Raw genomic sequence first — 13,645 nt, 5'->3', positions numbered from 1 at the left:
CAATGCAGCCACATACGATTTCCATATTTACTGCACCCATAAGAGCTGCAGACATCGCACTGGGGTTTAGCAGGTCACTGAAGCCAAGCTTCTAATAATCTTTGCAATGCAACACCCTTCAAAGTTCACATTTACTGTCAGAGTACACACACGACATCACGTACAACTCCAACCAAGATTCTTTTTCCTGCGGGCCAGGCATGATACTTCAAAACAAAAAAGACAAGCAGCCCTAAACACTCAAGATCAGTGGTTAACACTGTCCCGAGTTTTACTGATTTGGGACGGTGGATGAACTATAAAGAATAAGGTCTTCCCCTGTGACACAGACTACTAGCAATTGCATTATTGCCTCGAAAAGGCGTGTCAAATCATGAGGCAAAACTGCAAGCCAGACAGGACTAACAACGGGCCAGCTGAACGTTCTCAGACATTGCCTTTTAGGAAGAGATATCCTGGTGCATGATAGTAGATCAGCAACTGCCAAATTAAAAGGAGCCAGTGCTGTTTCAGGAACCAGATGTGTAAAAGGTAAACCTCAGACAAAGATCCAATGAATAGTTCCTTTAATAACCCACATTCTTAAAACCATTTCATAGCTTAAATGATAAGCGGAACTAGTTTGACGTGAATGTTGTAGATCAGAGGCAGTGGGTTGTGGGAAGAGGAAAAATTCAGCAAGGAGCAGGCTGCTTTTTGATTTGAATCCAGACTAAAGAACAACACATCTCCATCTCTCGTTAACTATCAAGTGAAATGCTTAACTTTGTAGAGTGACTGTCTGGTATGGAGGTGCCAATGTACAGGACAGGAATGGGCTACAGAGTTCTGAACTTGGCCAGCACCATCACGGCCATCGACGATATCTACAAGAGGTGTGGTCTCAAGAACGAAGCCTCTATCCTCAAGGACCCTCCACCCAGGCCATGCCCTCTTCACACTACTATCAGGAGGAAGGTACAGGAGCCTGAAGACAAACACCCAGTGGCACAAAGACATCTTCTTCTCCTCTGTAATCAGACAATGATCAACAGACATAACCTCAGAGTTTCTCTCTTTTTTTGGCACCAACTTTTTTTTTTAAATAGTGTATTTGGAAATGTAATCTCGAGTAATTTTCGTGCATGTATTACACAATAATGCTGTAGCAAAGCAACAAATTTGGTAACACATGTTCATGGCAATAAATTTTGATTCTCTACAATAAAAGCAATGTGGAATTTCACTTTACACCAAAGGATGGACCAATTAAAAAAATCTGTAGTGCAGGGAGAAAGAGTGTCTCAAAATAAAACTGGCAATGGAAAAGCTCTTACAGATTGGCCACCTGGATGAGCCACAGCAGCCTCCCAACCTTTCCCCACCTTCAGGAATAAAGCGAAGGAAGGAGGTGAAAGTCTGTAGAGTAGGGTACACTTCGATACAACTGTACAAGTATACTTTTGGCAGTAATCGTTGTGACCACTCAGGTGATTTAACACCAACCACCTCAGGTGAACTACAAATACTTATACCATTTGTGGTGCTAAACAGCCAAGATCCTCCAGGCCAACTGGATGAGTATCAGCAGGTCAGGGAAATCAGGTAAAGGGTAAACACATGCCAACACAGTCCCAACTGCAACCTCGTTTGATCAAGAATGCAGCATTGAAGGGCTTGTGGTCTGAACAGATGCTGTACATCTAAAAAAAATTAACCACAAGATGCTGGCAATACCCAGCAGGACAGGCTACATCTTCAGGAAGACAAACTGTGTTAATGATTAAGGTGCTCACAAAGAGTCTTCAAGACCATAAGACACAGTATCTGAAATAGGCTGTTCAGCCGATCGAATCTGCCCCACCCATTCAATCATGACCAGCAGAATTAAAACTGACCAGCAAACTCCAAGACCTAGGACTCAACACCCAACTGATTATTGGATCTTGGATTTCCTCACGTCCAGTGCACAATCAGTGAGGATAGATAAGAACTTTTCCTCCATAATCTCCATCAGTGCCAGATGAACCAAGGAAGGGGCTGTGTTCCTAGCCCACTGCTCCACTCACTTTACACCTACGAATGTGTAGCTCGGTAAGACAGTAACCCCATCTACAAATTTGCCGACGATTCTACAGTAGGGGGTTGTATAAAGGACAGGGATGAGTCAGGAGACAGGAGGGAGATTGAAAACTTGGCTGAATGGAGCATCAACAACAACCTCGCACTCAATGTCAACAAAACTAAGGAGCTGATTGTTGATTTCAGGAAGGGAAAGCCAAAGGTGTACGATCCAGCGATCATTGGGAGATCAGAGGTGGAGAACATCTCGGAGGATCTTTCCTGGTCCCAACACACCAATGGCATCGTGAAAAAAGCACGCCAGCACCTCTACTTCCTCAGGAGTTTGTGGAGGTTTGGTATGACAAACAGAAACCCTGGCAAATTCCTACAGAGGTGTGATGGAAAGTGTGTTGACCAGCTGTGTCACAGTCTGGTATGGGGGCACCAATACCCCTGAATGTAAAGCCCTCCAAAAGGTAGTGGACACAGTCCAGGACATCACAGGCAAAATCAAACTATTGAGTACATCTCCAGGGAACTCTACTGTCAGAGAGCACCAATAATTCTCAAAGACCCACACCACCCAGCACACCCTCTGTTCTCGCTGCTGCCACAGTGTCGGTGCCCCAAGACTCGCACCACCAGGTCCAGGAACAGCTGCTCCCCCTCCACCATCAGTCTCCTCAATGACAAACTCATTCAGGGACTCATTTAAGGACTCTTACTTGTGCATTTTATTTTCTTTGTTCTTTCTATATGGGCACAGTCAGTTTGTTTTCATTCGTTATCTGTTTACAGTTCTTTGTTTGTTTAGATGTTTACACTGTGTACGGTTTATTTTTTGCACTACCCATTACAGGTAATTCTGCCGCACCCTCAGGAAAAAGGAATCTCAGGGTTGTATGTACTGACAATAAATCTGAAATCTGAGCTGATCCATTTCCCCACTCAGTCCCATTGGCCATAACCTTTGAAACCCTGGCTAATCAAGAACCTGTCAATCTCTGCCTTAAATAACCCAATGGCCAGGCCTCCACAACCACCTGTGGCAACAAATTCCAGATTCACCACCTTTTGGCTGAAGAAATTCCTACACATTTCTGTTCGAAGCAGATGTCCTTCAATCTTGAAGTAGTGCCCTCTTGACCTAGACTCTCCCACCATGGGAAACAACCTTTCTACATTTACATCCCCCCAATACTCCTAAATTCCAATGAATCCAGGCCAAGAGCTGTCAAACGTTCCTTATATGATATAACATATATAACAATTACAGCACGAAAACAGGCCATTAGGCCCTTCTAGTCCGCACCGAACCAAACACTCCTCTCTAGTCCCACCTACCTGCACAATGCCCATAACCCTCCACCTTCTTCTCATCCATATACCTGTCTAACTTTTTCTTAAATAATAAAATTGACTCCGCCACCACTATTTCTCCCGGAAGCTCATTCCACACCGCTACCACTCTCTGAGTAAAGAAGTTCCCCCTCATGTTACCTCTAAACCTCTGCCCCTTAACTCTTAACTCATGTCCTCTTGTTTCAATCTCTCTTACTCTTAACGGAAATAGTCTATCCACATCCACTCTGTCTATCCCTTTCATAATCTTAAATACCTCTATCAAATCCCCTCTCAACCTTCTACGCTCCAAAGAATAAAGACCTAATCTGCCCAATCTCTCCCTATACTCTAGATGCTTAAACCCAGGTAACATTCTGGTAAATCTTCTCTGCACTCTCTCCACTCTGTTTATATCCTTCCTATAACCCTTTCATTCCTGCAATCATCCCTGTGAACCTCCTCTGAACCCTCTCCAATGTCAGCTTATCTTTTCGTAAAGGAGGAGCCCAAAACTGCTCACATTCTCCATATGAGGTCTCACCAGGGCCTTAAAGTCTCAACATCACATCCCTGCTCTTGTATTCGATTCCTCTCGAAATGAACGCCAGCTTTGCATTTGCCTTCTTCACCACCAGCTCAACCTGCAAGTTCACCATCAGGTCGTCCTGCTCAGCAACTCCCTGGTCCCTTTGCATCTGGGAATTTTCAATTTTCTCCCACGTCAAAAATAGCCTACCTGTTTAGTTTTTCTTCCAAAGTGCATGATTCTACATTTTCCAACATTGTATTTCATTTGACACTCACTACAAGGAAATACCAATTTGCAATTGTATTAATTACATCTTCTATATATCCAAATTGATGATTTATATAAATCATTGCGCTGATTGCTCCTCCAATCACAGTAAGAACTTTCCACCATCGCCCTCTGCCTTCTGGCACTGCTTTTCAATCTACTTTGCCAACCTGCCCTGGAACACACTACTGTAAGGGTGGTGGTACCAGAGGAAGACCTCAGCCAATTAGTTACACCAAGACTCGAATGAACAGATAGATCTCACAAATAAAACAACCCCAACAAATAATACTGATTTAAAATGCTGCTTGAAATTACCAAGAACAACCGACTTGAACATCTCTTTTAGATTCACCAAAGTGCAGCAGTTTAACATCACTTATGGAGGAGGAATAATTTTGCAATGATTATTAAGAGCAGGGTCATGAGGTCAATTAAACGTCTTGATGGCTGCTGAGGTACATAATTGATGATAACCTCAACCCAATGCACAGAATTGGACATTACAGGCCTGAGAGAAAAAAAGGGTGATTTATTGTTGCGATCATCTACTAGAGTATTGTCAAAGGGCTACAGTTTGAAATCCCATCATACAAAGTTGTGAAACTGAGTCCATAGTATACTACAGCACACTACACTGGCCCATTAGCCCTTCAAGTCTGTGCCGAATTATGATTCCGCCTAGTTCCACTGACCTGCAGCCAGCCCATAGCCCTCCCATCCATGTATCTGTCTAGATTTTTCTTAAGAGTGAAAATTGAGCTCGCATTCACCAGCCCAGCTGGCAGTCCGCTCCACACTCTCTCGACTTGCTATGTTCCCCCTAATATTCCCCCTTCACCCATAACCCATGTCCTCTGGCTTGTAACTCACTTACCCTCAGTGGAAAAAGCCTATATGCATTTACTCTGTCTGTACCCCTCAGAATTTTGTGTACCTCTAACTAATCTTCCCTCCTACCTGAAGATCCCGAAATCTAGGCCAAAAGTCAAGGCCCTCTGGAAACAGGAACCTGTTAGCATTTTCCGCATTGAGAGCAGTGTACAGACATGTGCCCAGCATCTTTCTTACATGGAGGCATTGGCATAAACGTGGTCTTGCCAAGCACAAATGAAGTTGGCTCCTTTCACACTACATTTTCCTCCCACGGACATCAACAAATCAGGCTGACCGTGATCACACGTGCTCAGTAAGACTACCTCAAAGTTAAACAAATAGCAGTGAAAGCAAGACGAATTAGAGCAAACATTGTCTAAGATGGTTGTTTATTTTTGAACCATTTTGAACTAAAAAATACAGTAAATGCAAATTCTGAAAAGCAGAATTTCCCACTACACACATTGTCAACTGTCAAGGAACAATTACTGCTGCACTTAGAAAGAACTTAAAAAATTACTGCAGTTCACAACTAACATTAAAGTACTGAGCACCGCCTGTTCTAACTATCGAGAGCCCTGTTGAGTGGACAGGATAAAGGTTAGTGTGAAAACTTGAGCAGAGTGTTCTTTTGCAGAGCTCTGGTTCGTCACAGAATGTGCATGGGTTTGCCAGTTCCCATCTTCGTCACTGCAGAAAGAGCCTCATCTACGAGCCTTTTTCCCTGAGGAAAGGAAAACACAGACAAATAACTGGGGGAAGGAACTTTGCTCAACACTGCATTCCAGAGAAGAGGTTTCCCATAGCAAGGTATGTGTGAGCATCCCATTATCTCAAGTACAATGTTGCAAGATGTGCACACTTTGGCAGCCAGAGCCATGCCATGCCATACCAATGCCGATCACACTGCAAAGGCAGCAGATCAGTCTCGTCTGCATCAAGTGTCGTCATCAAGTATTTTCAGGCCAGTTATTAGTTGGCTGGACAGAGAAAAGCTCCCTTCACTCTGCCCCAACTCAAATGTCCACTGCTCACCAGCTGTCTTGGAGGCACCTCTGATTGAGACTGTCCCATTCTGGAATGCTTTGGCCCGTGGACACACTGGAACCTGGAATGAGAATGCTCAGTGTTCCTTTCATTTGGGACTGTTCCAACCATCAGAGAGAGGAGACTTTCATCAACTCTGTCAGGGTTGCAGGCAAGCACAGGTCCCAACAATGTTTCAAGACAATATTCCGCCCAGTCCTCAGAAACTCTGGCACGAAAGGCAGAGATTCTGTGAGGTCAGTGGCTTGTTGCCAGCCATTCATTGGGAAGAAACCTCAAATTCTCCAGTGATGAATGCAGGTTTTAATGGAAGCAGAGAAAATGCAAACATGACACACGTAGAGGTTTTCATGTGAGCTTCTGCCACGAGGGTATTTCCCACTTCATCCTTCAATAGTCCAGCCTATAACATACAATGAAACATCTCTCTGTTGAGATTATGAGGCCTAGCATATCACTCAGAATGAATTTAAATCTGCAGATGGGGCGCTGAGAGGGAATGGCACCCGTTCCACTCACAGTCAGTTGCACTGAAACCCTTTCATGCACTAAGATCCGGTGGTCTGGATACATCTCTGCCAATATTAACTCCAATAAGATTACAGGGTTTAACTTTCCTCAGGGAAATGTAGGCACTAGGCTATCAAGCACTTTCTAGTTCAGGTTAAGTGCTTGGCCTGATATTCTCACTAATTGTTCCACACTTCCAGAACTATTTGATCTTGGTAAGAGTGCAGGTTTGACACCCTCTTACCGAATTTTCCCGAGTCAGTACAATACCAGTTTGATGCAGAGTAAAATATTGTACTGCCCATACTGGGTACGTCTTCCTTCAGTTTTCTGGGAGAGACTTTAAAAAGTTAATTGGCCAAATGAGGGGTAGACGTGTTGTGAACTCATGTCCACTATCAAATGGAATCATCCTGCCCACAAGTAGGATACTTAGAAGTCGCTGACTGAAGAACTTTCACTCCTCGATTTTTGTCTGGGATTTGACCCAAGCTTGAAACTCACAGCCTTCCTGCATTTTTGGAAGCGGTTTTTAAAATACAAAGATTTCAAAATCCATCAGTTATCTCTAAACAATTGCGGCACGGATAGCGTAGCAATTAGCGCAACGCTATTGCAGTGCCAATGACCCGGGTTCAAATCCGGCCTTCTCCGTAAGCAGCTTGTATGCTTGCTCAATGTCTCCTGGCGCTCCGGCTTCCACCCACCCTTCAAAATGTACAGGGGTTAAAGAATAATTGCAGTTGTATGTTTTAAATTCCTCACATCCTATTTTCATTTGCTGGCAATCTGCTCTGAAGTTAAACAAGCTGGTTGGGTAAGATTGAAAAATGGATCAGATTAATATTTAGCAAAATTGCAAGAACTTTTACAGGGATTGGGAAAAGAAATATGTAGCTTTGATCTTTAAAAATACATTGGGTCATTTTATAATGAAATAAGGACATAGCAGTGATGTATAATAACTGCAGCTCATTGTCTGTTTAAGTGCACCCAAGGAGGACATGGAAGAGTCACTGTTGGAGACAGATATAAGAGTATAGTAGTAGAGATACACAATCCTTTATCCGGACATCTAAAGTCAGGCGGGAGACCAGCGGCGCAAGGAGGGCAGGCAAGAGACGGGTACCGCGAGTTGGGCGGGCGAGGGGGAGACCGGCAGCGCGAGTCGGGCTGGCGAGGGGGGAGACCAGCAGCGCGAGCCGGGCGGGCGGGAGACCGGCAGCGCAAGCCGGGCGGGCGAGAGACCGGCAACGCGAGTCGGGCGGGCGAGAGACCGGCAGCGCGAGTCGAGCAGGCGAGACCAGCAGTGCGAGTCAGGCGGGCGAGGAGATGGCAGGATGACTAGAAGGGGATGGGGTTGGATATGACAGCACAATTCGGGTGGGCTTAAATCTGGCTTTCTGAAATCCGGAAAAATCTGAAATTCGGAACACATTGCCCCCCAAGAGTTCCAGATAAAGGATTGTGTACCTGTAATAGTTTATTTATAAAGTGCATTTAACACAACGCACATTGATCCAAAGTGCTGAACATACAATTCGGAATAAATTAGTTGCTATCTAAATGACGACAGGCAGCCAAATACACTGGTACAGCCACCTTTTTACAGACTATCTAACTTAGAACATTAATTATTTAAACCTCACCCATTCTTCGCAGCAATGAAAAACTTCCCAATTTCAAATGAACAACAGTGCTATAAACACCAAACTTCAAAGAACACAAATAAGTCTGGTCACAATTCCATTTGGATGATACAAAAAGTCCAACCACAGCTATCTTAGGGCTGGATTAATTTACCAGCATCAACAGGACTTAGATGTTACCATCTGCCAGCTTCAAAGGGGAAACTACCAACCAAGTACAGTTCCTAGAGGTGGCAGAGCAACTTCAAAGCCCCCTCAACCTCAGTCTAGTCCACAGAAAAGGAAATTTAAACAGGAGAGAAATCAACACATCAAAGAACATTCATAAGGGCTATTAGGAGGCAAAGAACAGGGCACACCGGAAACCTTTCTACAAATGGGACATTTCCCAGGACAACGACCAATGAGTTACCAGACAGGATAAACTGGAGCAATTTGCACTGAACTGAGAAGGCTAAGAGTGAACATTAATTATTTTCAAATCAAAATGGTTTTGATCCAGTGATTATAGTCAAGAAGCAATAGATCATGAACTTCCTCAGAAAGAGAATGAGGGTGGGAGTTTGGAGAAATTTGAAGTTGGAATGCTTTTCCATGGTTATTGCCCCAAAGACCATTTCATTTCCAAATTCGGCCTTGAAGTCCTGATAATGTTCTGGTCAATTGACACTGACTCTCTCAGTGGTGCTCAAACAGTTTAGTGTATTCCAGAATACTTGCTTGAAATAACACTCAACACTAGCACGCTCTCACTCCCCACCCCCCGCAGGTATTTCTTGGAGAAATATCAGAGGGCTGATAATATAGGAAAGCATCCTCCCAGAATAAAAGGTAGGAAGCTTTCCCTTCCAGTTGCCTATATTTTTATCACCAATAATGACCTTTGTACATCCTCCTGTAGGGAGACACTTTTCAATACAGGTCACACAAACAGACAATGAAAAGTTATGAGTTTTGGGTGACATGGATAGCGTAGCAGTTAGTGCAACGCTGTTACAGAGACCGGGTCCCAGGTTTGAATCTGGCGCTGTCTGGAAGGAGTGTGAACGTTCTCCTTGTCTGTGTGGGTTTTCCCTGGGGGCTCTGGTTTCCTCCCACACTTCAAAGTGTTCTGAGGGTTGTAGGTCAATTGGGTGTAAGCGGGCAGCACGGGCTTGTGGGCCGAAAGGGCCTGTTACCATTCTGTATGTCCAAATTTAAAAAAAAAAATTAAGATAGTGGAGGAACTAACCAGAACTGTAAATAGTTGGAGATTTTCAAAGCTTAAATTTGATGGTGTTCAAAACTTGTTTATGTGGAGCAGATATCGCAAATACAGTCAAATGGCACTTGGGTCCATTACTCAAGGACATTGAGACTGTCAAAAGGAGAAGTGATGTGAAGAAACAATTTTTTAAATGCAGTCTGCTGGGACCTGAAATGTTACGAGGGGAAGAAGAGATTCAATAATACTTTCAAAAAGGAAGTGAAACCTTGAAAATTATGTATGCAGAGGGAAAGTGCCTCTGTGCCTTGCAATAATACAATTCTGTTAGGTCTTATCTTGCAAAAAATAAATTTCCAGAACTTGTTTCAGGGGATAAAACTGATCAACCACTCAGGCTTTGAACTTTAAACGCTTGGCCAGCCGACGTTGTGAAATGCTCCAGGAAAAGAAACTGACCCTGGGACCTCAGTATAATTTGATCCATTTTTAGTGTTTCTCATGAAAGACCAAGGCCAAAATGTTTCCACGTTCACTCTAGTGCCCAATTCCTCAACTTGGACAAAAAACATTCACCATCAAGATTAGAATCGAAACACACCTGCTTGAAACTCACAAAATACTGTTTATATTTGGGCAGTTGTTGAATTTTTGGACCACTACTTCAGGCCATTAAAAAAAGTGAGGGGGGGGGGTTAACTTTTACACGGTTCAAACCTTTGACCTCATGAAGTACCTGCGTCATTAAACGGGAGCTCAGACGGCCGGGACTGAGTATAAGTCCGCAGTCAGAACACCAGATGGGCAGTGCGTCGAGTGCTGTGACGGGCGGGTGGGTAGGGCATTGGGAGTTTCGATGACACAATTATACACAGTAATTCTACAAGGCACCAAGACTGACAAATTCTTACGGAGTTATATTACCCTCCATTGGCTAAAATATTTTTTACTCTGAAACATTCTTCACTGAACAGCTTTGGTACTGTAATGTCAGAAACCCTAAGAAAGCCCTTCTGAGACTGTCTGCAGCTTTGAGAGCCAAGGGACCATGTTTACCAAATGATCCAATAACTTTCAGTTCTATTCCCATATGAACCGAGAGCCTATTGCATTAGGGTAGGATGAAGGGATCAAAAGGAAGTCAGACGCCTAAATCAGGAAAGAGATAAGCACCGAGATCAGAAAATTTGCATGCTAGATTTGTTCTACCTTGAACCAGAGACAGAAGGGGCTTACCACGAGTCGCAGATTGGGGCCATGTGCTCGAAGGTGGAGGTTTCCTTTTCTGTGGCATTGGCCTGAACGAGCTCAAATTCTTTGCAGCTGCTGGCTTGTGCCGATTTTGCTTCGCTGCCACCATGCGGCACGTCAGATCGTCCAAAAATTGTGGCCCTAACAAATCTGCTGTAGTCAGATTGGGAAAATCCAAGGGACTGGGAGCAATCCTCGCCATGCCAGTTGCCTGCAACAGCCTATCAGACCTCAATTCAGAAAGAAAAGTGTGGGTCTGGCCAGCTAAAACGACTGCCATACGACATGCAGTGATCATAGAGAGCAACTTCTCCTTCAGCTGGTAAGGAGAGAGGGAACCAAGAACACCCTGCAACTTGTCCAGCTCAAAGTTCTGGGCAGCTAAGATGAGAGGGCTTACACTTTCAGTCACCCTCCACTGAATGCTGCGGGTTGCTTCGACCACCCCTAACAACATGTCCAAATCCTTTTTGTTGGAGACCACGTTCTTCAAGGCCAGATGGTTATATAGTGATGGGTTAACCTTTGGAGCAACAACAGCAGGGACATCAGGAATGCCAACGTGAAACCGGAGGCGTTTCAGGTGTTCCATACTCAGTGGAAGACGAAACGCCAAGGGTAAGAGAATATGGCATTCCAGTGGTGTCTCTCCCTTGATCATTGGTTTCCTGCAATCTCGGTCATCAAGAGAGCCCTTCAGGGGCCCACCAGCCCAACGAAGGAGCTCAGATGAGCATTTTCCCCTTGTGCCAGACAGGATAGATTCAAAAGTGGACTTCTCTGAAATTGCTAACTCAGAGTGAGGTGATGGCTGAGTGCGGGGAAGTGGCATGAACTGTATTGAGTTTTGAGAGCGCCCCCACCAAGGGTTTGCCTCTTTGCTGATTGACCGCACGTCACCCCCCGAGCTAGGTTCTACACACGGTTGTGAATTTGGACCCTGCTGAGCTTTTCTTTGAGGACTGATCGATCGGCGTTGAGGAATTGGTAGAGAATCAAAGAGAAACCCAGTTGGACTGTAGTTGCTGAAGTCAGGCTGCAATGAAGACAACAAATTAAACATGTCAGTCTTGCTGGCTGCGACCAAAATGGCATAGAAATGGAAAGCTACAGTATACTTACGGAAGGATCAAGGGGTACAGCCTTCCGAGGCAGATAAGGAAAGAGTCTAGTTTGTAACCTACCCACTCCCAGTTTCCGTGGAGGAGGTGGAAAATGGAAGAATAATCGCAAAACTCTTAAGTACTTGACATTGCCTCGGGAATCTTTATCAGAGATACACTTCTTGATTTCTCCCCCCCTCCCCCAGACAAACACCCAATTGGACTATCCAACTGACTCCTCAGATCAGCTGAAAATCCATACTTAACTCGTCAAAAGCAAGAATCAGAATTTTGCTTAGCACGCGGCACGGGATTCTTTAAAAATGCACACTTTGACAGGTTACAGAAAACACGGAAGCCATTACACCAGGCACCAGCCACAAGTAGTCTTGAACTTGGATGTAGTTTCATTTGGAATTTGTACATTGGATACCAGCACTCCGAGAAAGGCTTGGAGATTCAAAGTGACCAGTTACCATCAAGTCGACCAACACAGCAGCTAGTCACAAACCCATCTTCACATTCTCAAACATTAAAAACCTGAGAGACAAAGGGACATTCAGTCCATCAATCCACTCCATTCCAGCTCCGATACAATTACCCTATCCACATCCCACCAACATGTCAGCTCCTGCACTTCAAGAACAACCTTCGGAGACCTCCTTGAAAATAAAATCCAAGTGCTGCCGGGACCCCTTTATGAACCACATCTCGACCACATACCTCTGGCTGAATCCCTGCATGTGGAGACAAAGAAAATTCCAAAGTTTTTCCATGGAAGTCATGAGGAATTTCTCTGAAAAAACTGCACATGGATGTGGCAGCATTCCCACTCTCCAAATGTATAAGAACCTACAGGAATCACAACATAAAACAAGGTTAAACTGGGTTGACTAAAGTAAATTTGACCATAAACAATTCTCTATTCACTGTACAACATTTTCTTTCAAGCCTCAAAGATCGACCTATCCCCCTGCACAACACCAGCCATGGTCCGTAAGAATTACAAGCAGGAACCATGTTTCCTCCCTTACATCAAGTCCAAAACGCTGACCACTCCTTTCCTACAGAAGACTATTCTCGGCAATCTGCCATACCCCAGGTGTGATCTTCATCAAGCTTTGAAACCAGGCCTTCAAATCAACCTTGAGAACCAGCAAGAAAGCTCAGATAACTTTTGTGCAGTTCTAAAACTAGAGCAAATTTCTTAAAAAGTACATAGGCTTCCGACTCTTCACTCAAATGCAGTCGAGCTGCCAAAGACGGTCATTTTAGCATGGCTTCATATAAGATTTCAGGAATGGATTTAATATTTTACTTTATGTATTTTACAGCGCAGTACAGACCCTTCGGCCCTCGATGTTGTGCTGACCTATATATTCCGACCCAAAAAAGAATGAAACCCTTCCTACCTCATCACCCTCTATTTTTCTTTCATCCATATGCCTAAGAGTCTTACATGCCCCTAATTTTTCAGCCTCAAGCACCTTCCCTGGCAAGGCATTCCAGACACCTATAGCTCGGTGTAAAAAAAATACTTATCTCCTGACATCTCCCCAAAACTTCCCTCCCTTCTCTTTGTACAGACATCCTCTGGTGTTTGTTGATCCTGCCCTGGGAAACAGGCACTGGCCGTCCACCCTATCTCTGCCTCTTGTAGACCTCTATCAAGTCTCCTCTCATCCTTCTACGCTCCAAAGAGAAAAGATCCAGCTCTGCTAACCTTGCTTCATAAGACTTTTTTTCCAATCCAGGCAAGATCTGCATAAATCTCCTCTGAAACCCTCTCCATAGCTTCCACATCCTTCCTATAATGAGGTGA

The 13,645-nt window shown here is 44.3% G+C and overlaps 1 protein-coding gene across 5 annotated transcripts in view; it reads right to left on the bottom strand.

Moving 5' to 3' along the window:
• LOC138756937 (zinc finger protein 638-like) overlaps positions 1–13,645 on the bottom strand; it is a 128,427-nt gene that overhangs the window by 29,256 nt on the left and 85,526 nt on the right. For 3 of the 5 annotated variants that reach the window (XM_069923396.1, XM_069923397.1, XM_069923398.1), the window contains one exon: positions 12,547–12,675. The exons of 1 other annotated variant lie outside the window; for it this stretch is intronic. In XM_069923396.1, coding sequence (XP_069779497.1) covers positions 12,547–12,675 — 129 coding nt within the window. Of the gene's footprint in view, positions 1–5,431; positions 5,784–10,705; positions 11,757–12,546; positions 12,676–13,645 lie in introns of those variants that run through there. One more of the 5 variants, XM_069923400.1, reaches the window with a different exon arrangement.

Source organism: Narcine bancroftii, chromosome 3 (genome assembly GCF_036971445.1).
Source record: "Narcine bancroftii isolate sNarBan1 chromosome 3, sNarBan1.hap1, whole genome shotgun sequence".
NCBI classification, from domain to species: Eukaryota; Metazoa; Chordata; class Chondrichthyes; order Torpediniformes; family Narcinidae; genus Narcine; species Narcine bancroftii.
This window is presented reverse-complemented; position numbering and strand designations above follow the sequence as displayed.